Source organism: Vipera ursinii, assembly GCF_947247035.1.
Source record: "Vipera ursinii genome assembly, chromosome: 12".
NCBI classification, from domain to species: Eukaryota; Metazoa; Chordata; class Lepidosauria; order Squamata; family Viperidae; genus Vipera; species Vipera ursinii.
This window is the reverse complement of record NC_139525.1, coordinates 17,321,105-17,348,842: the sequence shown is the minus strand read 5'-3', so window position 1 is coordinate 17,348,842 and position 27,738 is coordinate 17,321,105. Positions and strand designations below refer to the sequence as shown.

General features: G+C 50.7%; 1 protein-coding gene across 1 annotated transcript in view; it reads right to left on the bottom strand.

Annotated features, from left to right (window-relative positions):
* Positions 1-26,143, bottom strand: part of EFNB1 (ephrin B1) — an 86,587-nt gene extending 60,444 nt beyond the window's left edge. The window contains exon 1 of the mRNA XM_083372261.1: positions 25,791-26,143. Within this exon, the coding sequence (XP_083228387.1) occupies positions 25,791-25,924 (134 nt within the window). The 5' untranslated portion in view covers positions 25,925-26,143. The remainder of the gene's footprint in view (positions 1-25,790) is intronic.
* Positions 26,144-27,738: the final 1,595 nt, after the last annotated feature.

Sequence of the window (27,738 nt, the reverse complement as noted above, 5' to 3'; positions counted from 1 at the left end):
GCTGCACAGGACTGCTACTGGAATCGAATTACACAACATCTCCACGTAGATTGGTCAAATTCCTTCCTTCCTGGCAAAGTTGGTAAATGAAATATTATATGGCCAGAGTACATGCTAAGCGTTCTCGCTACAACAGTGTTTTTTACATCACAAATATTCTTCCTGAGGCAAAAATCCCCTACGATCTGGTCCAAGTGGCCACAGGTTACTGTACCACATCCTGAAATGTAAGTAGGAAATATGAAACCGAAGATCAACGTACATCTAAATACATTTGACCTAGCACATTGCCTCCAGCATGGAGAAATAGACACTATTTGAAAAATTAAGCTGGGCAACATCTTTTAAAAATCTTGCCCCAAAACTGCAGGGATTTGTCCAGGGAGTCACTAGGAGTCAACAGTGACTTGAAGCCCCCCAAATATGTAATAAACAGCACCCTCCAAACATTACTTAGGGCAGGGGTAGGCAACTTTGGCCCTTTTATGACTCGTGGACTTCAACTCCCAGAATTCCTGAGCCAGCCATGATGAGGGGAATGGAAGAGGTTTCCAAGCTGAGCCATGCTGGCTCAGGAATTCTGGGAGTTGAAGTCCATGAGTCATAAAAGAGCCAAGGTTGCCTACCCCTGACTTAGGGCAAGAAATAATACAATAGAAATGGATTAAGTCATCTTCTGTTCAGAGTTGTGTCTTCACCACCCAGCTGGCTGCCCTTTCTTCCCCCACTCTACAGGCCGTACTTTACCCAGGTCACTTCCTCGTGCGGCCTGACACTCCACTCCAGCCACAAGACTGCAACGTGTGGACTTCCATCTGGACTGGGTTGGCAGCCTCCTGGTCCCCAAAGCCAGAAGCGCCTGCCGTGCTTCCAGTCCTGGGCCACAAAAGACAGCCAACATTATTACTCGTGGAGGGAAGACACATCTCTTGGCTCATTCCCAGAAAAGTGTAACTCTAGACCTGGCAGTAGCAATGCAGTCCCCCGGGAAGCAGGTCTTGCTCGTATGCCTAGGTAATGTTTAGATGGTTCAAGGGATAACAGTAACGAAGCTGCAAGGAACGAAACCGGTTCCTGCTCAGTTGCACCCTTGATTGAAAAAAGGTGCTAACTTCCCACATGTAAGCCTTAGCCCACAATCCCCCAGTGGGCAGCCTGTAAATATCAATCCCATTTATCAGCATAACAGGGTGAGGGCTTCGGTGCAAAGGAGAAGCTGAATGGAAAGAAAAATCCAAGCAATGCATCATCCTTGCCGACAGGAAAAAAGGCCTTCCCCACACTGGATCCCAGCCTTGACCCACAACAGCTGCCTCTCTGCTACAAAGGTGAAGAGGAAAATCTCATGTCCTCCAGGAGACCAGGGGCATCCATATTGCTAAAAACACCAAGGACACACACACACACACACACACACACAGAGCCCGGAATGAGCCCCGATTCCCTCAATCCCCATCCATCAGTGCTGCCTGGAAAGGCATACCTCATTTTATATGTTTACTGATTTCAAACATTTATATAGCCACCCAGCTTGTGCCAAACTCTCACAACTGAGAGATAAAATATGTTTACCATTAAATAATATTAAATTGTAAGGTATCCACAGCAAAGGTCAAACGACCCACTCTAGGGCCTTTTCACAAATTCAGGGAGACAATCTCTGGCATTCCAGATATGGTCAAACTCCAACCTTCAGCCACCTTGCCATGGCCAGGCTTCTAAGGGTGCTGAGTATTGTAGTTCTGGAGTGGCACCGACTGTCCTAGCCATGCAGCTGAGCCACCAAGTTGCCCTGACTCACTCACCACTTGAACGGCGACTGCAGTGGGGGGGCTATTGGCAGCCTCATCAAGTGGCACTGAGGCAGGGGCGAGGGGGCAACATGTGCCAAACTATATCTCCTGAGCACCATGTGGCCTCTGGGAGAACTGAGAAACAGGCAACAAAAGAAACCATAGCAACTGCTTCTGACAACTGCTCTTTGGTGTTCCTGATGTTGGGTTGACATTAAAGAGCTCTCTCTGAACCCTCTCTACTCCCCAAAGGCCAAGCCACTCGGGGAAAAATCTCCCAGGGAAATATGAGGAAGAAAGAAAGAAAGAAAGAAAGAAAGAAAGAAAGAAAGAAAGAAAGAAAGAAAGAAAGAAAGAAAGAAAGAACAGACAATCCACTTTTGCTCTGAGGACAGGAAAGAAAAACGAGTTCAGACAGCCCTTTCGGGCAGATCAACTCGTAGGAGCAGAGCTTTCTCTGGAGCAGGCAGGGCAGGGCTGAGTGGGCACGAGAGCACAAGCGACGTGCCAGCCTTATGGGCAAACCGACCAGAATTGCCTCAAGAACCACCCAGAGCCCTTTAACTCAAAAAAGGAAGGCGACATCCTTTTCCACAGAGAGGCTTCCTGGAACATCTGTGGAGCTTCTGCTGCTGCTTAAGGGTGAGGCTGAGTTCTGGAGAGTCCATATTGGAACCTCGCCCAGCCCCATGGCACCCCCTCTCTTCCGACCCTCTCTCTGCTCTTCCCAACGGCCACCAGAAGCGCCAGCCCCTCACCCCCCCAAGAGCAAAAGCCCTTCGGACAAAGGGGGGAAGGAGCCCAGACTCTCCCTGGGAGCAGGCAGCCCCCTCCCATGCTCAGACTCAAGGCCCCATTGAGAAGTTCAGCCTAGACAAGGAGGCTTCAGATGCCTCCTCCCGTCCCCTCAGGCTCTTTCTCAGAAAGCATTTTGAATCGCAAGAGGTCTGTTCAGGCCCCTAGAGACAAAGGACCGACACGGATTTACACGAGGCGCCACAGCAGCATCCAAGGTTGCCTTGGTAACCACAGACACTGGGAATCTTGGCTTAACTCAGCAGCCTTGCCTCTCCCAATCCCCATCCCCCAGAAATGGCTGACCCTTCCCTCTTGCCTTCAAGCAGCAGCGCTGCTGCTTTCACTGCTGCACCCCGCCTTGGACCCCCAAATCAGCTGGACAAAAAGCAGGGAAAGAAAGTGAGCCAAAGAGGGTCGCTTCTTTCACCGAACACCTTTGGTGGCTTTCCACGTTTCTCCAGAACAGAAAGCTGCCACGGGCAGCACCCCAAGCCAGCTTGCACAGATCGCTGCTGCTGGGGATGGGGAGCCCACGGACGTCCGGGTCCATGACTGCGTGCGTACGTTTTGCTGCAGAAGTCCTTTTCCATACTGATGCTCCGAGTTACATGGAAATGCTCCCAAAGCAGCGGGCCTTGTGGAGAGAAGCTGCAGCAGGACGGCACAAGAGGAGCTCAGCAGATGCCACCTGTCCTCCATGCAGCCACCCGCACCTAGGCACGGCACCTGTCCTCCTGCCGCAGGTTGGGAAGTCTTTGCCCAAGAAAGCCTCAAGAAGGCAGGGTGACCAGACAGTCCATGGCTGGGGAGCTACCTTGCCATAAGCAGCCAGGCTTAGCACGGCAGGACCTCACCCTCCTCCAGCCCAACATGTGGCGCTCACCGCCTTTCCACTGAATCTGGCTATGAGGTTGAATCTTGGGAAGGGGGGGCAGAGAGGGCGTTCTGCTTTCTCCTCTACCACACCAGCGAAAAAGGAGCTGAATCCTTAAGAAGCCAGCCCACCCTTCACAGCGGAACAAAAGGCAGGGCCTCACGGGAGGTCTCCTGCTGCCACTGCCCCCCCCTTTAAAGGCGCTGCACTAACCAGCTCCGCACAAAGAAAGGAACAAGAATGACGACACAGAGCCCAGAGGCTGCCCTGGCCCATGGAAAGAAAGGAAAGCCACTCCAGAATGACAACTCAGAAATCCCTCAATATCCCCGACAACAATAACTACTACTACTACGTCTTCTTCTACTACTACTACTACTACGTCTTCTTCTTCTACTACTACTACATTCATGTCGGAAGCACCCTTACCAAGGCGCTTCTGGGTTGAAAGGATTAACCAGTGACATCACCATTGCCCAGGGAACACCTGGGGGGGCTCCTTTCGTGTCCCCGGTGTTTTCTCACCACAGTGGTACCTATTTACCTACTTGCATTTGCCTGCTTTCACTCTGGGACAAACCAACGGGAGCTCATTCTGTCACACAGCTCGCACTCTCGGGTTTCGAACTGCTGCATTGTCAGCCTCTCCATGATCTTCTGACTCAGCGTTCTAACCACACGAATCACCACGGCCGCTACATCCCTGACTGTGAGGGCAAAGCAAATGCTAACTGGAAACCAAACGCTGTTTCTGAAGTCATCATCGGGTGTCTGGTGCTGGTGGCCCTGGGGAATGGGTGGGCCAGAGGCACTTATGGCAAAAGAAGTCAAGGGAACGAGTGAAAAGAGTCAAGGGAATGAGCAGACCACTAATGGGAGGAGATGGCAAGAAGGTGAAGGAAGGGCAGCAGGGAAAATGCCTTTTTTTGCATCTCTCTTTACGCTGAGGGGGGGGAAAAACCAGCCCAGCATATCAAAAGCAGTATTGCCCGAGACAGATTAGGAATACAAGTCAAAATGGGCAAGAAAATGGTAAGACAACACCTGTCCACTGTAGACCAGTTCAAATCACCAGCACCAGAGGGATTGCATCCCAGACTTCTGAAGCAGCTGGCAGATGTGATCTCGTAACCACTGAATCGTGTCTTTCAAAGCTTCTTGAGCACCAGGGAAATACCAGGACTGGAAAAGAGCTGATGTGATCTTAAAAAAAAAAGGGGGGGAGGGAGGATGCAGGAATTTACAGACCAATCAACTTGACATCAATACCTGGGAAGATCCTGGAAAAGATAATCAAGCAATTTTCAAACAACTAAAAACAAGCAAAGCTATTATCAGAAGCCAACATGGGTTTGTCAAAAACAGCTCATGCCAGACAAACCTTATTGCATCCTTTGTCAAAGTGACTAAATTAGTGGATGCTACGGACATAGTATAGTTGGATTCCAGGAAGGGGTTTGACAAAGTAGACCACAACCTACTTCTTGGTAAGAAAGAAACATGTGGGATAGACAGCATCACCAGCAGGCGGGTTTGTAACTGGCTGGATCTTCCCTGGGTCTCCTTTCTGCTCTGCTTGGCACCCGAAGTGTTATGCGCAGCAGCGTTTGCTTGACATCCTGTGCTGTGGTTCCCCTGCCATCACCAAGTCTGCCAACCAGCCAGCTGACAGTCTCTCGGCAGACTTTCAGAGCTCAGCCTCAAAACTGCCCAGTCGCTTCCACGGCACAGAAATGCCGCTGAAGATGCAATGTTCCTCCACAGAGAAAGAGAAGACTCGGCACAGCAAGGACCCTCTTGGTCAACCTGTTATTGCTCAACGCCAAGAAATATGGCCAAGGGGCATCTGCTTAACTAGGTTCTTATTAAGATCCGAGTACAATATCTATAGACGTTTGCCATTCTGGCAGCAGCCCAAGCGTTCTTTGGGAAAACGAATGAAGACGTGCAAAGAAATACAAGGTAGAGTTTCACGATGGCACCCTAACAGAGGGAGGAGCAGATGGGAATTCCTGAAACCACAGTCCATTGCAGGGAAAGAGAACAAAGGGGGATACGTGAAGAGAGGACTCCGAAAGGCCTCAGAAAAAGCACAGAACAGAAACAAGACGCTGATCAGACAGGCAGAGCTGCAACCAGATTTGTCAGGCAATCATCAGGAACGCGGGGGCAAGCACGGAGCTGGGACGGGGGTCAGCTGCATGCTCCCTACATCAAAACGGGGTGGGGGCAGCGGCTTGTGAGCTGAACTCAGAGGGAGAAAAGGAAGACGGTGGCTTTTCTATTCAGATTATGAAGGACGAGCGAAGGAAAAGCAGGAAGGGGGCTAGGCTGAAAATCCCGAAAAGGCCTCCTTCACCCACAGCGCTTTTGGGGGAAACCAGAAACGGGGTCGAACTGGCTAATGAAGGGCAAGCATAGAATCACAGAGTTGAAAGGGATCCACCACAGGAGGTGATCAAGTCCAATTTCTTCTATGCTGCAGGATTCACCGCAGACGGGTGGCAATCCAGCCTCTGTTTGAAAACCTCTAGGGAAAGAACCCCCAACCCCACCCAGAGACCCTTTCTGGATGTGTCACACGCGGGAGGACTGCTCGGAGAGTCTCCTCTGTTTTCAATGTCAGCTTCCGTTTGACAAATGAAAAATCTGAATAAAGAAAAATACCTTTGAGAATATTAAAAAAAAAGTTTTGCTTCACCAGTAAATAAAAAATGATTATCACCTATTCTGGAAAGTGGGATTAAGAAGGCCCCTTCATAGAAATAAGAGAAAAGACTGGGGCAAGAATCCTTCCGGTGGGGGAGTCCATGTTCTCCGATGCCCAGGCGTTCTGTGTCCCGGGGCCGATGGGTGCTGGCCGCCATTTCTTCCAAGCCTCCATGCCCCAGATAAAGAGGGGCAGGAAACCCAGAGCAACTGAGAGGGATAACCAAGCCTCAGACTTGCCAGGTGGAAAGATGGGGGTGGTCAAATCCCACACAGAAATTCTTGCACCTTGTGCCCCAATCCTGAGATCAAGCCGGTATCCTGAGCCTGCATCTCTTGAAGAATATAGGCTTATTTTGGACTGGAAGGTGGGAGGGGGGGGGGGCAAGAAGACAGTTCTAGAACTATGGTAAGATTCTTTGGGAAAGCAAGTGGAGCAAAGGAGAGGGGATAAAAACTTGTTGAGGAGAAATGGCGTAGAAGAAGCCGTGGTGGGATTCAGCCGGTTCGCACCCCTTCGGCAGAACCGGTAGCTACTTTGTGGTTGCCCAGGCCCAGAACGGACTTCCAGAAACGGCATCCACCCAGAGAACCGGTGGTTCACCTGTTTGAATCCCAGCACTGTTTTGAACAACAGGAGAACCTTCATCCTGAGACGAACCAGACAGGGCGAACAGAAGTCTCTCCCTTGCCGGGGTAGTCAAGAAGAAGGCAGGCAGCCATCTGTGGGGACAGTCCGCCGGAGCACTGCAAGATCAGGCCAGCAGGTAGAAGAAACAGACTGAAAAGGATGCTAACAAATCTCGTGGCTTTAAATACACGGAGAATAAAAGGAAATGAATTAACGAGTACACCAGCCGCTCAGTCGAAGACAAAAAAAAAAGAGGCTAATAAGGAAAAAGCAGACCTAGCATCTCCATTTTGTCTCCAGGAAGGGGAAAGTCTGCTACAATAAAGAGCAGGATGATTGGGCGAGTCGTCAAACGGACAGGAACAGGGTCGGCCAACCCCTCTTCACCTTGAACGAGTTCAGAGCCCACGGAAGGACGTGGCGGATGTCCTGGGGGAAAAATAAGCACTGACCAGGAAGATCCAGGAAATTACAGACTAGTCAGTTTGACATCAAATCATTTACGCAGATATCTCCGTCAGCCTGAAAATAATTATACCCAAGAACAAATCTCCCAGAGCTCCAATTAATAAGACTTATGAAAAAGTTCACAGTTCTGCTGAGTACCCTATTTTGAAATTATAAACCTATATCTATATATAGGCAAAGCACATAGGCAAATTGGAGCAGGCCAATTCCAGTTGTTCTTTCACGGCAAAGGGCAGGGGTCTCTCTCTCTCTCTCCTTTTCTCTCTCTCTCTTTCTGCAGGAGAAGGAGCAGGAGGAGGAGGGTTGAATGCTTTGGAAACAGACCTAACCCTATCCCCAATCTGAGATCTGTCTTTCAGAAGACAGTTCCATCACCTTCCAGCCTCCTCCGGAAGAATTCCCCCCTCCCGAAGGATGGAGAGCTACTGCAATCAGCAGCTTCCTTGCCAGGTCCAGCCCAAACCTCTTCCTTACACTTCTAGCCCCGTTGGCTTTTGTCCTGCCCTCTGGGGTAAGAGGAAATAAATCCACTTGTTCTTCCGTGTGACAACCTGCTGGATGCTCCTGTCTCCCCTTAGCTGTATTTCCTTTAGGCCAGGGGTAGGCAACCTTGGCTCTTGTATGACTCATGGACTTCAACTCGCAGAATTCCTGAGCCAGCATAGCTGGGAGTTGAAGTCCATGAGTCATAAAAGAGCCGAGGTTGCCTACTCCTGCTTTAGGCTAAGCAAGCCCAGATTTTTTTTTTAACCTGGTTTCAAGATCCTTTATCACGTTGGTAGCAATTGTCGGACCTTGCTCCAATGCGTTACTGTCCTTTCTGAAACTGATAACTGAGGCCTAATATTGCAGGTGAGGTCTGATCAAAGCAGGCAGAGCGGAGCAGAGGGGAGCCATTCTGTAAGCCTACCTCATCTGGTAATTTCTTGATTTTATGGGAATGCTGTCAAGGTAATATGCCTGGATTTCAGGAAAGTGTTTGATAAAGTACCTTTCCCCTCTTTCCATTCAATTGTGTCAGTTCTTACAGGTTGCCTAGACCAGGGGTAGGCAACCTCGGCTCTTTTATGACTCATGGACTTCAACTCCCAGAATTCCTGAGTCAGCAATTCTGGGAGTTGAAGTCCATGAGTCATAAAAGAGCCGAGGTTGCCTACCCCTGGCCTAGACAAGTCCCTGCAGTTTTCATGGCAAGGTTTTCCAGAAGTGCTTTGCCATTGCCTCCTTCCTGGGGCTAAGAGAGAGCGGCTGGCCTGGCTTTGGCCTAAGGCGGAAGCAGAACTCAAATCTTCTGGTTTCTAGCCTGGTGCTTTATGGCATTCTCATTAACAACTTGTTAAATACTGGCTTATGTCTCTCAGATGGCCCCACAGTTGACTGAAAACCCAAACTCAAAGACTGCTTGTCAATTATTTTAATCAAGGAAATGAGCTACTAAACAGGGTCTGCAAGGTTTCTGGGCCCTTTGTTCTTCAACAGTTTCATTCATGACTGCAATTAACAGACAGAAGAAGTGTTTAACTAATGTGCTGAGGAAATAAAATTGGACAGGTGGATACGCTAAAACAGCGTTTCTCAATCTTGGCAGATTTAAGGGAGGTGGACTTCACCTCCCCGAATCCCCCAGTCAGGGGGCTGCCCTAGAAGACAGAAACCAAATGCGAAACGTTTGTAGTAGAATAAAAGTAACAGGTCTGAGAGTAGCACTACGAAATTCAGCCAAGGTAAATGGAGGGTTCTTCATTTGGGAGGGGGAAAAACATGAATGTTCCGCATAGGATGGAAATAGTAACTGTGTGGCTGCAAAGGGGCAAGTGCCATTTCAGGCTACAACACCAGAAGCAGAGTTCCCAATTCCAAATCGCAGAACGGGAGAGCTTTGAAATTGGTCAGAACCCACCTTGCCTACCTTGTCTGGTTCGGGGGCATTTTAAGACAAGGTCAAAGGAAAGCAAGGAGGAGTCATGCAATTCCTGCCCTCCGATATTGCCGGAGGGAAGCCTGACTCACGCCAGAGAGGAGCAAGAAACTAAAAGAGGCTTTCCATTCCCCTTAACTTCCTCTTTACTGGAATCACCGCTCTGTCCAAGAGGCAACAAGAGGCACTGCCATCTGAAGCAAAGGCGGGCTGAAAGAAAACCACCCAGGGATCTTCCAAGGCTGAGGGTGGACCTGAACTCAGGTCTGGCCAACACCTTCATCTCTGCACCAGCTGCCTCCCAGTTCAGAAAATGGTCCCAGGGCTTGCTCTGACTCACAGGCAAGGAACCACTTCTAAAAGGCTGAGGCATTTGAGCGAACTTCACCTGGCTGAGAAATGTGTGAACACGCCCTTCTCGGCAAATCCGGGCAGATCTCAGTTTCATTAAGGAATTCTTGCTGAAAACAGCCAGAGGCCTTTGCGGAGGAGGAGGAGGAGGAGGCCTCGTGCTTGCAGCGCACAGGATTCTTTCCCAGAGCAGATGCAGCAGCCACCGCCCCAGGAGGGGACCAGGCCATCCTATAAACCTTCACCTTCGATTAAAGAGCCAGCAGGCGGTGCATCAAGCGAGGAAGGGGGAATCTTTTGCTCAAAGGGACCCGCCCGGCCTCCAAGGGGGTCCTAGGGCGAGCCCTCCCAGAGCCAGGCAAAAGATCCTCCGCCAGCTGAAGATGAAAAGAGTATAGCTATTTCCGCAAGGCAACAACCCAAAACATGCCTCCAATTGATCCATGAAATGCAGGAAGGAAAAAGAGAAAGATCTGAGTAAATTTCATCATCCAAACTTAAATAATGCCGAAAATCTAATCTCAAATACGCAGTGTAGGCAAGGAGACCTAAGAAGCAGGATCGGGAGATTACTGATGCTTTTGATCTTGGGTGTCTGGAGAAGAGTCCCAAGAAGATGGTAGAAAGCAAAAAAAAAAAAAAAAAAAGCAAACCAGGGGATCATTAAATAAATCAAGCCAGAGTTCTCATGCCAGACACAAATGATCCAGGCTCCAACTAGCCCACTATCGGACACGTTTTTCCCCCAGGGATTCTCTCCCAGGAGCAGCTGCCTCTTTCATCCTCTCCAGGGTCCTGGGTGAAGCCACCACCGGCAGCCAGCCGAGGTTCTCCTGCCTGTGCTTGGACCTTCCAGAGAGCTTCCCTCCCCTTCTTTCCAGGAAAGCCCCCAGACCCAACTTCTCTCCAGCTTCTCCATCCACTCAACTGCAGACTTTTACTCCCTCCCTCTCACTGTCGGTTAGACTGACAGCATATCCCGCATCAGCGAAAGAGATGGGGGGTCCCTCAGAGCTCCACTCCCTCTGCACCAATAAGACAACTGGCTCCAGCCTGTCAGCCTTGTGATGGAACAGCTGCACCTCCAGGCCAAAAGTGGCAGGACTTTTGTCTTTTTCTTCACTTGAGTGGCTGGTTCCTGCCTGAAGAACTGCAACCAAGGCAGTCCGCCTGTGGCATAAATAGGACCAACGGTGCCCAAACACTGCCTACAACTGCATAGGCACTCAATACCATTGACTATGTGAATTAGCCATTTCTCTTTTTGTAAACTAGCATTGCTATGCTGGCTCAGGAATACTGGGAGCTGAAGTCCACAAGTCATAAAAGAGCCAAGGTTCCCTACCCCTGGCCTAGGATATAAGATCTTTAAAGCAATCTCCCAGGCGCATTTAGTGGGCCAGCGAAATGCAGTGGGCATAATATACTTGGATTTCAGTAAGGCATTTGACAAAGTGGACCACAACCTACTTCTTGGTAAGCTAGAAAAATGTGGGATAGACAACATCACCACCAGATGGATTCGTAGCTGGCTGACAAAACACACTCAGCGAGTCATCCTTAATGGTACTACATCCAGATGGAGGGAAGTAAGCAATGGGGCACCACAAGGTACAGTCTTAGGCCCAGTACTCTTCAATATCTAAATGACTGAGCTGAGGAGATAGAAGGGGAACTCATCCAATTTGCAGACAACACTAAGCTGGCAGGTATAGCCAACACCCCAGAAGACAGGCTCAAGATCCAGATGGATCTTGACAGATTCAAACATGGCGGTCTATCTAACAAAATGAAAGACAATGGTGAGAAAAGTAAGGCTTCACAGTTAGGCAAGGGAAACCAAATGTACAGGTATAGAATAGTGGAACCTGGCTCTATAACAGCAATTGAGGGGTTTAGGAGTCCTAGTAGACCACCACTTAAATAGGAGCCAGCCGTGTGCTGCAACTGCCAAAAGAGCCAATACAATCCTAGGCTGCATTAACGGAGGGATACAATTAAGATCAGTGACGTATTAGTACCGCTTTATAAAGCCTTAGTAAAACCACACAGCATCAGTTTCTGTGAGGAGACGTGTAAAGCCTGACTTGGGTAGCAAGAAACCAAGACCGAATGACTACAGGGCCTGGAGCAGACACACACGGAACAAGAGTCAGCTGCAAAAAATGCAAAGACAATCCTGGCATGCATCAACAGAAACACAGTGTTGCTCTCAAGAAAAATGTCTCTCTCTCTCCCCTGCACTGGTCCTACCACACCTAAAGTATTTTGTAGATCAGGACCCATTCCCTAAAATAAGAGCCACAGGGCCAACTTCTCTGGGAGGCAGTAGATTCTTCTCTCCTGGAGACGGAAGCTGGCTGCCCATCTCTCAGGCATGTTGCAGTCCTGGGCAGAGGATCCTACCAATGTTAGGATCGCAGGAGAGGTTTCTTCAAAGCGAGCAGTTTTTGTGATAGCAGCCAGCAGAAGACGGGGATCAAGTCTGGTGAGCTGTCAATGCAGCCCCACACGAAGCAAGAGAAAGGGGACCCACCAGCCAAGGGTCTCGACTCTCCCCCAGGGCCCTTCCAAGAAGAGCCTCGTAAAGCCACTGGAAAGTCAGGAGGGAGCCGAATGCCCAGCGGCACCTCCGTTCCAGGGTGGAGCAGCTCCTGGCTGCGTCTTCCTTGAAGGAGCTCTTGGGCCAGCCCCAGCCACTATGGGGCAGCTCTAGGAAACTGGTGTTGCGCCACCTGGCAGGCGAGACGGAGCTTCCTAAGGCTCAGCCCTGCAACCCACCCGCTTCTCAGGGCTTTTCTGCCCGCTTCTTCCTTCCTCAGAGAAGGAAAGGCAGCTCATTCCTCCTTGGCCCCTTGAGAAACCGGGAGGCGTTTTGCGGTCCAAGACAAAGAATTACCTTGGCACTGGACTGGTCACTCTTTGGTGGAAGGAAATAGCAGAAGGCAAAGGAGGAGCCCACACAAAGCCCTGCATGAGAGGCCCCAAAGACTGCGGGGGGGGCTTCCAGCCTGTGTGCAATGGGGCTCCTCTCTGGGACACTGTGGGGTTTTGCCCCCTCCCCTCCAGAAAGAGACGGCTTCCTCCGTTTCCTCCCTGTCTCACTTTCAGCAAAGCCTCTTTCTGCTTCTGCACAAATGCTGTTGTGATGGAAGCCGGCCGACCCCATTCAAGCAACTCTGGACCGATGTCTCGCCCCTCTTCCAGCAGCTCACAAGTCACAGGAAACGCAGGCATTACGCAACAATTATCCCACCCCAGAGAGGATCTTCTCACCCATTTTTCCATCATCCTAGACAGGACAAAGAGAAGCGTAGAAAATTCTTGGCTGCGTATCGACTGGATACCCAAGAGGATGAAAGTTGAAAGTAAGTACGTGCTGCCGTCAGCCAACAATCAAAAGATGCAAGTGCCAAGAAATCTTCCCGTAACACGACAGAGGACGGGACAAGTTGGCCCTTCTCCAGCATGGCTGACCCTCCAGTCTACTTTACTCTGGGCCCCAGATTGGATAGCATCCCGAGGGAAGCCCAGGGAATTTCCACAAGATGCATCTGCAGCATTCTGGAATTGGCTCAACTTTGTCCATCCTCACAGCCGCCGGATGGGTCTGCCAACCTCCACCGCATTCGGCACAGAAGTGCACAGGAGCACATCTTTTCTTGAAACTACAGCGCATTCCCACACTGGTTTGCCCATCCACGTCTCTACCATTTAGCTACGGAGCATCTTCTAATGTTTTCCTCCTTCCCCCCCCCCCGAGGTTGCAAAGCAGGAGCCACATAGATAAGTACAGGTAGTCCTCAACGTACAACATTTCATTTAGTGACCATTCAAAGTTACAGCGGCACTGAAAAATGTGACTTAAGGCCATTTTTCACAGTTACGGCCTTTGCAGCATCCCCATGATCACGTGATCAAAATTCAGACACTCGGCAACTGGTTCATAGTTATGACCACTGCTGTGTCCCAAGGAATCACGTGATCCCCTTTTGCGGCCTTCTCACAAGCAAAGTCAGTGGGGAAGCCAGATTCGCTTAACAACCGGGTGACTAATTTATCAAGTGCGGTGATTCACGTAACTAGGGCAAGAAAGGTCATAAAATGGGGCAAACCTCACTCAATAAATGCCTCACTTAAGAACAGAAATTTTGGGCTCAACTGTGGCCGTAAGACGAGGACTACCTATACTGTAGCACGTTCTCTAGACTATACGTCAACACGTGCAGAAGGCGACACTCTGTGTAATATCGCTTGTTTTTCAAACTGATCCTAGAACACAAAATGCCACTCACAAAATCACTGGGTAGCAATGGGAGGAAGTGCTTCCGATCGTTTGGATGTAAATTCTCAAGGTAAGCAGTCACAAACATTGGCGACTGGTCACTCCATCTGAAAAGGCCATTAATCGCAATGCAAGGTCCCTCATGACAAGAAGCAAACTTTCTCCTACTTTGGGCCCAGTCAGGTAGGAAGATACCCACCCATGCTTTAAAATGGCCTGCCCAGCCCAGCTCCGAGGCTGCCAAGGCCGGCCGGCCGGGCAGCCGCTGTAGGCCACGCGGCCAGGCGCCCCGCAGAGACACGCCCCGCTGCTGGGCCCGAGCAGGCCGGGTGCCACAGGCGCTTGTCAGGGAGGCGGCTGGCCAGCATAGCGCCAGCCTTATGGGGGGGGGGGGGTAGCAGAGGGGAGGGGGAGGGAGAAATGCTCGCCCCATCAGGTGGCCACTGGGGAGCCTTCCCTTCTGCCCAGACTGGGAGGTCTCCACTCAGAGCTGCCGGTGAGGAAGGGCCGACCTGGGTCCGGAGGGGGAGGAGAAGGCCGGCCCACTCCATTCTTGGCTGAGCAAAAGACAGCGCTCATGAATCACCATTACCCAAACACACTACCGCAACCTTTACACAATGCTGTCTCTCTGTTCCACAAAACAACACTGCACAAGGATGCATTCTGCGGGACTTGTCTGTACCTGTTTGACGGCAGTTTTAATTTTATTGCTAAACTAATTAATTGGCCCGGCCCAGAAAAATGCTCAAGTAAAGTCATGGCTTGTTTTTGCATGAAACATTTATTAAATAAGCCACTAAGCTTAGGCTAGAACAGGCCACACTGTAATATTTTTCTTTCTTCTTTCTTTCTCTCTCTCTCACACACGCACGCACACACGCACACACACACACACACACGCACAGACAGGCCCCAGATGCCCAGCCTGTGTGGAAACCAGAGCAAACCTGAACCAGAAGGCTCCACTCCGTTGTCTGTAACATCAGATGCTCTCGCTTAACCTTTTAATAATAATGTGGACATTTGAAATTCTGGAACGTTTTCTAATATTGTTCGTGCTGTGGTTTGGGTTTTATTCTACACCATCCAGAGTCCCATTTTGGGAGATGGGCAGATATAGAAGTATAGGTAGCCCTCAACTTACAACAGTTCATTTATTGACCGTTCAACGTTACAAGAGCACTGGGAAAAGCAACTTATGACCGTTTTTCCACTTACAACCCTTTGGTCACGTGGTCAGAATTCAGATGCTCGGCAACTGACTCATATTTAGGACGGCTGCAGCGTCTCATGCATTTTTGCAACCTTCTGACAAGCAGAGTCAATGGGGGAGCCAGATTCACTGAACAACTGGGTCACTAAGTTAACAACTGCGGAGATTCATTTAACAACTGTGGCAAAAAAGGTCATAAAATGGGGCAAAATTCACTTAACAACTCTTGCTTATTTTGGGGCTGAGTTGCGTTTGTAAGACAAGGACTGCTTGTATGATGAAATCGGCTAAGTAAAATAAAGCGAGGCGTGAATACACACAGAAGCCTTTTTGTTCCGTGCGCGACAGGTGCCAGCTCATTCGCTTCCTCCTTTCCAGCCGTCTATTCCATGAATCTCCTCCTGGCACAGGAAAACACAATTGGATAATAATGGCTTTTGGGTCCCGGTGGCCGAGGGACCCAGCTGTCCATCCAGCTGTCTTTCAAGCACTGCCCCTGGTAGCCCCTTGCAGTGTTTCCCTCTCCTGGACCGCCTCATCCAGGCATGCCTGCCGCTCCTCAAGCGCCCGCCCGCCAGGGCAATGCCCTGGCGCTCTGGCATTCCTGCAAACACTTGCAAGTCCAAGGCTTGGCAGGAACAGAAGGCACCTCTTGAAAGCTTGTGGTGCCCAGAAGAGCGGTCACCTCCACACTGGATTCTCCGCACTCAGCAATCCCCAAAGGTAAGAAGGGGTGACTGCTGGCAAGCCAGCCCCGTTTGCTACAGCATAACCTTTCCACCTCTTTATCAGGGACACCAGCTCTCCTCTGCCCCACCCACTCTGCCTCGACAAACTGACAGCTGCAGAAAAGGGCTGCTAAGTGTGACTGCCCCCTCCCTCATACCCCGAGGGACAACAACACCCCGCCTGCCTGCAAGATTGCGGCAGAGATGAAGGCTCAAGAAGGGTGGAGTGAGGGCGAGGTTCTTTGTCTGCAGAAAGGCTGGAGCCTCTGGAAATTCAAGGAGCAGCAACCGAAGGTGGGAGACCACCTACCTGGCAGGCCACCTGCCTGATCTCCTGGCCCTCACCTTTGGACCGAGCTTGGGAGCTCCTTGGCTGCCACGATCAGGGCACTTCAATCACCACGGCTTAGGAGGAACTGGGGAAAGGTTAGGAATTCATAGCCCCCTCCCCACCTAACCATGGCTTCTCTCAAGTAATCTCTAATCTGGCTCCCATGGGGGCCTAAGAATTAACATGGGCAGGAGGAGCATCCTCAGAAAGCATCAAGGGCTTATAGGAACCCCCGTTAGCCAAAATGCCATATTCACTATCACTGGACCTGCCTGTGCTGACGTGAATCTATGAAATGCTAGTTTCAGCTGACCATGTTGGCTCCAGGCATCTCCAGGATAACTTCCTCTTCCACAGAGCATCAGCCTGGCTGGAGATGCTCAAGGAGTAGCATACCAGGTGGGCCCAAAGTCCATTTCCCCAGGATATCTCCAGAGGCGGCATCGAACTGCTACTGCTACTGAGATGGTCTCAACCGCTTTCGGATTTTATGGCAGTATATTTTTAATTTTCACTTTACTGGTTCTTGATTTCAGCGGGCTGAAAAAAAAGATTACGGTAAGTAAACTCTCCCCCTTGAAATGTTAGGTGTGATAAGCCACAAAGAGACCAGGAGAGGAAGTTGGCCCTTACAGGTCCAGTCCAGACACAAAGCACAACAATGAGTGTGAACTCTATTGTTAGGCAATATTAACAGAATCTTGCAAGACTGAAAGTGTTTCTTCCCTCCTCTCCTCTTAAGGTAAAAAGGTAAAGGTTCCCCCGCACATGCGTGCTAGTCGTTTCCGACTCTAGGGGCCGGTGCTCATCTCCATTTCAAAGCCGAAAAGCCAGCACTTGTCTGAGGACGTCTCCGTGGTCATGTGGCCGGCATGACTGGATGCCAAAGGCGCTGTTACCTTCCCACCGGAGTGGTCCCTATTTTTCTACTTGCATTTTTACGTGCTTTCGAACTGCTAGGTTGGCAGAAGCTGGGACAAGTAACAGGCGCTCACTCTGTTATGCAGCACTTGGGATTCGACCCACCAAACTGCCGACCTTCTGATCGACAAGCTCAGCGTCCTAACCCACTGAGCCACCGCGTCCCTTATTCTCCTCTTACTCTCCACAAAACTAGGAAGGGTTCCTTCTGTGGAAGAAGCCATTCTCCATAGCACTAGAAGGCAGAACGAGAAGTCACACACAGAAGCTTCAAGGAGAACTTCAACCCAGAAGTAAGAAGAAATTTCCTGTGGAACAAGCTTACTCTTGGTGTTGTGAGCACTCCAACAGTGGAGATTTTTAAAAAGACTTTGGACGGTCATTTGTCCAGAATGGTACAGGGTCCCCTCCTCAATCTCCAAGGTCCCCCCAATTCTGTTTTACTGGACTGAGAGTTCTTTTATTTGACAGCTGTCCAGTCCGTGGCCTTTCCTCCCCTCCACAAGAGGAGGAGGAGCCGGTCTTTTAAACTTGGTGAGTCGAAGCTGATCCTAAAGAGACCAAGAAATTTCAACACCTGTTTGCTGGTCCCAAAATCTGTCCCACTGCAGGCAGTTGTGCTGTTCTAAAGGGCGGCATTTCTCATCACCTTACTCTTCCTCTACACATCAGCCCTTACTTTGGGTGATGCCACCCTTCCTCCCAAGCCCCAGCAAATTAAGATTACTCTCCTAAGCGTCTCCTTCTCAGCTAGTTGGGAAACATGTCACTGTCTTCATTCTGGATTCTGCATCCAAGAACTTTTCTCTCATCCTTACATCAAGTACGTTGTGCGTTCTGAAGTCCCCGGCAACACTTCTCCGGCAATGCCAGATTTATTTTGTTTCTATAGGAATCACTGTGATTATGGTATATATTTTATAACACAAGTAATTGCCTATTTATCCTTTGGGGGCTTTCTATTTTTATGAGGGAATCTCCTCTCAAGCTCACTTTTTCAGTGTTGAGTTTCTTTCTCCCAAATAAAAGTATTTTATTGGCAGACAGTAAGATGAAGCTCAGACACGAGTCAGCAAGGAAAATCAGATGCTCTCACTTTCCTTCAGGATAAGTAATTCCATCACACACACCTACGTGCTGCTGCAGCCCCTTCCCAAGTAGCAACATCTGCCTGAGAGTTTGGGATTGAGAAGCTGCATCACCGGATTTCAAGTGGAACATTTCAAATATCCACATTACAACAAACTATTAGCCTTTTCTGAACATTTCTGGAGAGGAGAAAGCAAAGCAGAGATTTGATGACTAGCAACCTAACTCTATGTACTTTTAAGACATACTATAGAGGTTGTGCCAAAGTCAAGCAATTCGGTCATCGATGTCTGTAGAAATACCACCAGACTTTGGATGGTCCTCTACCACAATTGGTTCCTGTTCAACTCCTCTCGCCACCAGGAAGGCCGGCTCCCCATCCAGACTCACTATCTTTGTGTGCTTGCCTTGAGGAGGGACGTGGGCCGGCCCCATCTAGACCCACGCGTGGTTCATTTCTTCCATATATACTGTTCCTATCATTTTCAGAACCAAACTTCAAATCCATATTCACCAAACCATTCCATCATCCATCATTATTCTACGGATAATTTGCATTTAGTTTTACTCTATTAGTCTAAGAATACTGAAAAGTAATTCAAGTCCTTACCAAGGACCTAAGAATTATTAAGGTCACACATCTTAATGATATACGCAGCTCCAAGCAGGTGGTGGTGGGGGGTTTGTACTCTGGTTCAGTAAATTCAATGTTTCCAAATATTGATGCAGCCCCTCATTCATTCTTGTGGTTGGTCACGCAGTCAACCCCGATGTTTAGACTAGATTTGGAATTTTTCCTGAGTCAGTCCCAAGAAGCTGGGATAGATGATGTTGTTTGATGCTCTTAAAGGTTATCATCACAGCATGTACGCTGTTCCATGTAAAGTCAATTTTGCAATTGACTGGTTGTGATTTGGTCAATGCTGATGGTGTTCGAGTGATGCTCCAGATGTTTTTGGATAGCATCCAAGGTGCCTGTTACAACTGATGCTACATTTGCTTTCTTTTTGTCACAGTTTATTTAAGAAAATTTATATGGCTGCTCAAATCACTCTTAGTGACTCCGGGCAGTTTACAAAGGTAGTCCTCAACTCACAACCACAATTGAGCCCAAAATTTCTGTTGCTAAGCAAGACATTTATTAAGTGAGTTTTGTCACATTTTACAACTTTTCTTGTCACAGTTATTAAGTGAATCACAGCAGTTGTTAAGTTAGCGACCCAGCTGTTCAGTAAATATGGCTTCTCCATTGACTTTGCTTGTCAGTAGGTCGCAAAAGGGGATCACATGACACCAGGGCATTGCGACTGTCATAAATGTGAGTCAATTGTCAAGCATCCGAATTTTGATCACATGGCCATGGGATGCTGCAATGGTCGTAAAAGTGTGAAAAACGGTCATAACACAGTTTTTTCAGTGCCTTGTAACTTTGGCCACTAGAAATGGGGAGATGTGGGGAGCCATAGTCCTCTTTAAACCAGGAATCCCACTAGGACAAGGGTCCCCAACCCCCAGTCCACGCACCAGTATCGGTATGCCAGCAAACAAGCAAAGCCCCATCCATGGGATGCAGGCAGCACACAAAACCACACACTCTTTGGTCCACGGAGAAACCTCTCTCCATGGGACCGGTCCCTGGTGCCCAAAAGGTTGGGAACCTCTGCACAGAGTAATTGCTTCGGAGAAAACAGGAGGCAAGAGCATTAGGTAGCTACAATAGTCCTTAATTTACGACCAATGACTGAGACCATTGGAAAAAAGGAGGTACAACCAAGTTCTGAAGTTCTAACGGTGCCCCACACACACACACATGCTCACTCACAAGTGCACTTCTGGGTGCCCAGCAACACAGCCATGTTTGTGCTGTTTGCTGCATCCTGCAGTCACCCGACATTTGTCGATGCTTCTGCTGAAAGTTACTGCCTGTCTTCAACAACACCACACATAGCAAACAATGAGTTTGCTTAACGACTAGCCACAGAAGCATTTGTAAAATTGGGTCAGTCATAATGGGCAAGCTCCATTATGGTTATGTGTTGAGGACTCCCTACAGACTAGGGGTGTCAAACTGCTGGCCCGCAGGCCAGATGCATCATGCCGAAATCACACCCACCGCATTGCCAGAAATGGAAAAAAAGTCGTGATACGTTGCAACACATTATGTGACATTGCGAGTTTGACACCCCTGCTATAGACCATCTTGAGTTGATTCAAAATAAAGGCAGGATAAAAGCAAAACTGAATAATTATGTTTTCAGATGCACAATTAATGGAAATAGATCTAATATCCTTTTGTAGTGGGGCGGGGGGGGGGGGCTTTCAAATCATTTTTTGACTTCTAGCAACTGCTTGGACTATCCCCTGCAGTTTTCTTGTAATCAGGATGCCTGTGTCAGTTCTACTTCGATGCTTTAAATAAACTACTAAGTTAATAATTAATTTTTTTATGGAATGACCAGATCGTCAAATTTTCTCTCTTTAAACTAAGGTTCCCACATGCAAGGGCTTCCATTCGAATCATTGGGCTTATATATCAACGTGCTATTTTTTGGATCGGAAATGAGACTGTAATGTATACGACTGTTATGCTTCTATTAGAAGCCTCTAAATTCTTGGCACATATTATGTCGTAGTTATCCTGGGAATTGTTTGTGTTCCTAACATTAAAGGCAACCTAACATATGTAAATGTTACTGGGTAATAAATCTGATTTATTCTCTCATGAAAATGTGACTCTAAAACATTTTTAAGGGCTGAAAATTAGTTTAGCGCATAGTCAACTTACTGTTAAGCATACCTTGAAAGCTATATACAAGGTAACTTGTAAAACTGTGGAAGGGCAATAAATTCCATTAGTGATGCACTGTTAGCTAGAGAAAATTCCAATAATTTTGAACGTAAAACATTTACAATTTTAAAAAATATTTTTTATGAACTAAAAAAATATAGCGGGAATAATTACAAATTAAACAAAATCTTCAGTAAAGAATTGGAGTATTTGTTTCTAACAAGTCAACGGTCTTAGTTTTTAAGAAAAAACATTAAATATATATTTTATGATCTTAAGATTTATTTATTTCATGTATAGACCATTGCAATCTAGAAAGGTTTACAAGAAAAAAAATGCACAATAAACAACACAGGATAAAAATTAAAAAGCGCAGAAACCCATCAAAAACTGATCAAACTATACATAACCCAATCAAGATGCAATCATGGCCCTAACATCCTCCAGGACAGCTCAGTTTTGGCCTATCCAAAGGAGTGGAACCCCCACCAAAAAGAGAGGGCCACTGAGTTTCAACCCTCCCCACCCCCCCACCTTCCTAAAGCACAGCATAACTCGCAGCTTCTCCCAGGTAAATCAGATTGGCTGGGCCAATTCCAAAGGTAGAATTCATGGAACTGAAATCTTTTAGATAGCTTGGCACCAAGCCACAGAAGGCTTTGCACGTAAGCACGTCACTTTGAATTTCATTCAGAAACCTACTAGCAATCAGTATACAGTCCACAGCACCCTGTAATATTCGCCTATCAGCAAATGCCAATTCAATTAGCGTACAAGCCACTGCACTCTGAACGAACTGCAATCTCCGAGTCATCTTCAAAGGCAGCCCTACACAGAGCGGGCTAGAGCAGTCTAAACACCAGGCCCAAGAGTGAGAGAGTCACTGTGGCAAGGTCCTCCCACTGCTCAGACTATCCCAACTGGAGCTCTAGCAAAAACTGAGCAAAGGGCTCCTCCTCTGAGGACCCAGATTGTTGGGGGCAATAAGCTGACTTTGTAATAACGCCGCTTGGGGGGGGCGAAAGCCCTAATAAGCAGGCATATACATAGAATGAAGGCTATTGCTAAGCACATTGGTTTGTGCTTAAATTGTAAGCCGCCCTGAGTCTTCGGAGAAGGGCGGGATATAAATGGAATTAAAATAAATAAATAAATAAATAAACCTGGTCCCCCATCTGCTACTCTAAAAGAACACACACCCCCGTCACAGGTGAGCCCCTTCAGGCGTACTGTCATCCCAGCAAGGGACACCACCAGAGCAGAGAACCGCACAGGCAGACAAAGCAGCATCAACTGCAATTACCCACCCAGGAAGGACCTACCGCAGCACAGAGCCCTAATCACCAAAGGGGGTCCGTAAGAATACCTGTTCAAACATTGCTGAGCGTTCTTAAAAGGAGCTGGATGGATGCATTCTCCTCATCTAAGTCCCAACCAATGTCCTCCACTGGTGCCACTGAGGCCATCTCTCCTATGTATCCAGGCTTCATTGGAAGATTGGAGACCTGGAGATGGTTACCTAACCCGAGAAGCTAGGAGAGATAGAGATACAATCTGCAGGGGAAATCTTAGACTGCTTCCAAACCACTTTCGGAAATCACAGCTCAAAAGAAATCCAGGTAACCAAGTAGTCCATCACCCTGGATCCTACCCTGAAGACACGAACAAATCTGGGCAACCTTGGCAGCAAAATGATGTGCTAATTGATCCTAGCAGCCTGGCAGAAGCTTCCTTAAGACGCAATGGCCATACAAACACCCGCCGGCATGCCCAGAGAGCAGCAACGATGCATCTTATCGGCACAGGATATGCCCACCCAGGTAGACACGGACTAACGTGTGCTCAGCTCAGCCCAAGATGCTTTTTCAGGAGGCAACTGGACTTCCTTGTTTTTCTTTGAAGACGTTTCGCTTCTCATCCAAGAAGCTTCTTCAGCTCTGACTGGACGGTGGGAATGGAAGGATTGATACTCCTGCAGACATTTGCACGTGTGTTCAGCTTCACTACTTTCCTTCTCCTTTACACTGGAGGTGCTGCTTCTGAAGCTCCATCTCTGCTCAGCTGCCCGAAAGCTGCCACTAGCCACCCAGGACTTCCGCACTGCTATAAGTGAAGCTGGTTCTGTTTCCAGAGGCTGACAAGCAACAGACCGAGTCCTCTTCCCATTATTTGTTCCCGAGGATAACAAAGGAAAATGGAAGACAGGGCCTGGAAAATTAAGGTGTCAACAGAAAAAGTTGTGCCTTGTTGCTCAAAAGTGTTCTTCCTCTACTTTCCTCATAAAAAAGAGAGAAAAAGATACCCTCATTCAAATGTAAGCAAGTCAACAATGTACTGCTTGCTGCAAACCAGATGACCGATAGCTATAACTCTTTTGTAGCTCCCATGGCTGAAAAATCCACTGTACTTGAGACCGCCCAAAAGAACATCAGTGTGCATTTCAGCACAAGAATTGGTGCTGACCTCCAACACCATCTTTTAGCGAGATCGCCGGTGCTGATTACACGGCATTCTTTTCTTTTCCAACAAACTCAAGGCTCTCATCCGGGGATTTCCCACTAAGATCTTCCCCAAGCGTAAGAATGTAGAGTTTACATAGCCGCCTCCAACATTTCAGGGAATGGCACCAGATTTGTTCACTTCTGCCTTTGGGCTTTGCCTAGGAAGATCAGAAGCAGCTGAGCTAGAGGGGGGAGTCTTGGGCAGAACAGCCCGAGCTGGACCTCCACCACAAGTAGAGGGGAGTGGGCAGCCCTGGAAGACAGGCCAGCCCAGGAGGGGTTAGATCCTCTCTCCTCTCCCCCTTCTGCAACAGCGCCCTCCTCATAAGGGGGGGGGGGGCGAGAGAGAGAGAGAGAGAGAAAGAGAGAAAGAGAAAGGGCCCTGCCTTTGCTGCAAGGAGGAAGCCCCGGCCACAGCTCCCTGCTGGAACCCGGGCAGCGAAGCCCCCAGAGGAAAGAGCAGGAGGGTCCCTAAGTCCGCGGCTTGCAAGAGGCAGCCAAGTCCGGACACCGCTCCGCCCCACTCCCATCTGGCCATCCAGCGCGAGGATCCGGCTCCTGAGAGCCTTCGGGACCTGCGAACCGGCTGCCACGGGATCCCCCCGTCCTCCCCCTCCTTTGGGATCTCGCGGAAGTCACGCTGGCGACGCTGGCCCTCCCGCTGCCCCCCCTCCCCCCCCAGCAAGCACTCCGCGAAGGCGGCCGGGCTCCTCCGGGCTTCCTGGCCGGCCCGGCCCGGCGATCAGAGCCGGGAAAGGGCTGGAATGCGCCCGCAGCCAATCAGCCGGCCGGAGGCGCCTCTTCGCTCTCGCCAAGCCGAGCGAGGGCAAGAAAAGCAGGCGCAGCTTGCGGAATGTTTGGAAACCTTCTCTCCTTTTTCCCCTCGTCCGATTCCCCGGGCTCAGACTGACTGCAAGCAAGTGCGAAAAGCGGAGGGGAGTTTCTGCAGTTCCCAGCATGTTGGTCGAGAGGGTCCCTGCGGGGAGGGAGCCCAGAAGTCCGGAGAGCCGCAAGCGCCCGAGGAGGAGGAGGAGGAGGAGGAGGAGGAGGAGGAGGTCGCCACGAGAGCCGCTGCGTTTGCAGGCGACTCCGCGCAGGCCCTCCCGGGGCCGGCGGGGCAAATGGGCAGCAACGGGCGAAGAGGCCCTGGCCAGAGGCTGGGCGCCCCTCTGGACTCCAAGGGGCAGCGGTTCACGGCCTCGACGGGAACAGACCCAACTTTTGATAAAAGCTCTTCGTCCATTAAAAAAACAACAACATTCCTAAACCAGGTCTCGCTACGTTCAGCTTAATAAAGAAGAACCGAACCGTTCCCCTCTAAAGGCAAAGCACGAGCGAAACGGCCCTTCTGCAATCCCGGCCCATCTGCCGGCTAGGAAGGTAACAGACAAAGAGCAGGTAAATTATCGCACGTGTCACAAAGCAGTTCAGAACGCCAACCCATCGCAACCCCGCTGAGTTATAGAGCAGACGAAGGAAAGCTCTTTCCAAGCGACGCCGACAGCCTCTGCTCAATGCCAATTGCTCGCCCGCTCGGGACGCACCCATCACCCCGCGGGAGCATATTACACCCGGCGGGCTTCCCACAAGTTCAGGAACGTGAAGTTGCGTTTCCGAAGTCCTCGTGCTCAGAAATTGGCAGAGTGAATTCGAAGCCAGCTTCGTAGCGCAGAAGGCTTCCCGAGAACGGCTGGTGAGAACAGGAAAGGAAAAGGCGGCTCGCGTAGGCCAGCGTTTCCCAACCTTAGGAACTTGAAGATGCGTGGACTTCAACTCCCAGAATTCCCCAGCTGGCTGGGGAATTCTGGGAGTTGAAGTCCACGCATCTTCAAGTTCCTAAGGTTGGGAAACGCTGGCGTAGGCAGCCTTCGGGGCGCTTCCCGGTAGCAGAATTCGCACCGGAGGCGCCGAAGGGCTCTGCCCGGGAACTAGCGCGCTCCTACCAGACAGTCGGCAGCGGGGATCCCGCGCGTCTCCCCGGGGAGCCATGAAACGCAGCTGCCGGGACCCGAGAGGCGCTTCGCCTCCCTTTCAGGGCGGGGATTTCGGCCCCCCGAGACGGGCCGAGCGACCCCCCAGCGCGGGGGGCACTTTCAGTCCCCGCTCGGAAAGCGCCAAGGCCGCCGCCGCCACCGGCCCTCCTCGCCCGGGAACCTCAGCCGGGAGGGAAGGGGGGCGCGCCGACCCTCTTCGCGGCGATTCCTCCCGGCCGAGGGGCCTCGACACAGCCGCTTCCCGGGCAGCAGCTATTTTCGGCGGCGCTATTTTCTCCCGGGGAGCCGCCAGGGAGGCAGCTGCGGCTGGACGGGCCCCGAAGCCGCCCCGGCTCCGCCCAAGCGAGCCCCCCGCCCGCCCGCGCCTTTGTCCCTCCGTCCGGCCCGGCACCTACTTGGCGTTGGCGGCGCTCCAGGAGACCGGCTCCAGGCTCTTGGCCAGCAGCGGCGGCGCCAGGCGGCCCAGCGCCAGCAGCAGCGCCAGCAGCCCCCGGCACAGGCGCTCGGGGCGTCCCGCGGGCCGGCCCATCCTCCGCCGGCACCGCCACCGCCACCGCCGCGGCTGCTCCGGCGGCGGCGGCGCCTTCTCCGGCAAGCGACCCTCCGCGGCGCCTCACGGGCCTCCCATCGCGGCGGCGGGGCGGCGGCGCAGCACCCCCGCGCTCTCCCGCCTCGTCCCCGCCCGCCGTCGAGCGCCCGCGCCGGCTCCTCCGCTCGCACTGGGCGCGCCGGGCCACGCCGCGCGCTCTACTCTCCGGCGCAGGCGATCGCCGCGGACAGCCCTCCCGGCGCCCAATGGCAGAGCGGCGCGCGGGGTCCTCGGCCGCCGCCGGACGGGGCGTGGCCAGCCCCGCCCCGCCCCGCCCCGCCGAGGAGGGGCGCGCCGGAGCCGACGGGGCGGGGCCGGGCGAAGCCGGAGGGCGCGAGAGGCCGCGGAGGGCGGGCCTCCCCTCCTCCCTCCCCCCTCCTTCCTTTCCTTCCTTCGCGGGCGCGAGCCGCGGGCTCCCCCTGCCGGCGCCGCGCGGGAATGCAGGGAGGTGGGCGGGGCCGCGGAGCGTCGGTCCCCGAGAGGCCCCGCCCCTCCCCGCCGCCCCCCTCCGTCCGGGCGGTCCGCGGGCTCCGGCCGCGGCTGATGGGTGTCCGGCGGGTTCCGTGCGGGCGGAAGCGGCAGCCCGCGTCCAGACGAGCACGAGAGGCGGGCCCCAATTGCAGAGAAGAGCCGCCCGGGAGCCGGTGGGCCCGGCCGGCGGGGTCTCGCACCTGTCGGAGCCGCAGCGATGACCTCGGGGAGCCCCGAGCGAAAGAGGCGGGATGGCCTAGTTCAGGGGTAGGCAACCTCGGCTCTTTTATGACTCGCGGACTTCAACTCCCAGAATTCCTGAGCCAGCTTGGCTGGCTCAGGAATTCTGGGAGTTGAAGTCCGCGAGTCATAAAAGAGCCGAGGTTGCCTACCCCTGGCCTAGTGGGAAGGCGCCAGGCTGGAGAGCAGGAGGTGGCAAGCCAGGAAAGCCGGCTGGCTGACCTCGCAGGGTGGTTGTTGTTTGGAAAAGAGGCGCAGGAAGCAGCCCGCCCAGCTGCAGCTTTGGGTTGCTTATAAGAATAAATAAACGATAATAATAAATCTGAATAAAGTTGCTCTGAGCCCCTTTGGGGTAACAGGGAGAGGGAGGGCCCGTTTATGGCTGTGCCGCGTAAATTAATGGTGAAGACTGAATTAAAGAGAATTGCGTAGGTTGCGTCCCTGGAAACATAAGAGAAGGTGAAAGTTTGCAAAAGATCTGAATAAAAGTGGTTTGATTTTGTGCAATGCAAAGGAATGAATTACATGTAGGGTAGTGAGAATACAATAAAATGTGAAAAGATGGAAATATATTTCAGTATAATTTAGTATAAACCAGGTTGTGTATGCAAGTAATAATCCTTAGGCTGGTATTAGGTCCAGGTTCCTTTCCAGCAAACGGTGAAATTTGGAAGAATAAGAAATGGTGACTGATGAATATGTATAAAGAAAAATAACATTTCAACTACGTGGTTCAAGTACAAATGCAGTCATACTTCTACGTAGTGAAGGAACAAGTAGACATCTAAAATATAAATCATGATGTGACTGATTATGATGAAGAACTGGGAGAATTAGGGAACGATTACCGCTGTAATTCCACAAGTTGGAAGACATTTGGAGAGAATCCCTGACACAGCAAGGGAACCTAAGGATTGCCAGACCTTACTTGGGTTATTTCCCAAAAAGTTTATCAGGACTTTTCAGCTGATGGCTTGGTTAGACTTCGGCAGCTGGACACGATTGCCCCAGACTACTCCTTCCGTTCATCGTTCCTGAGGTGT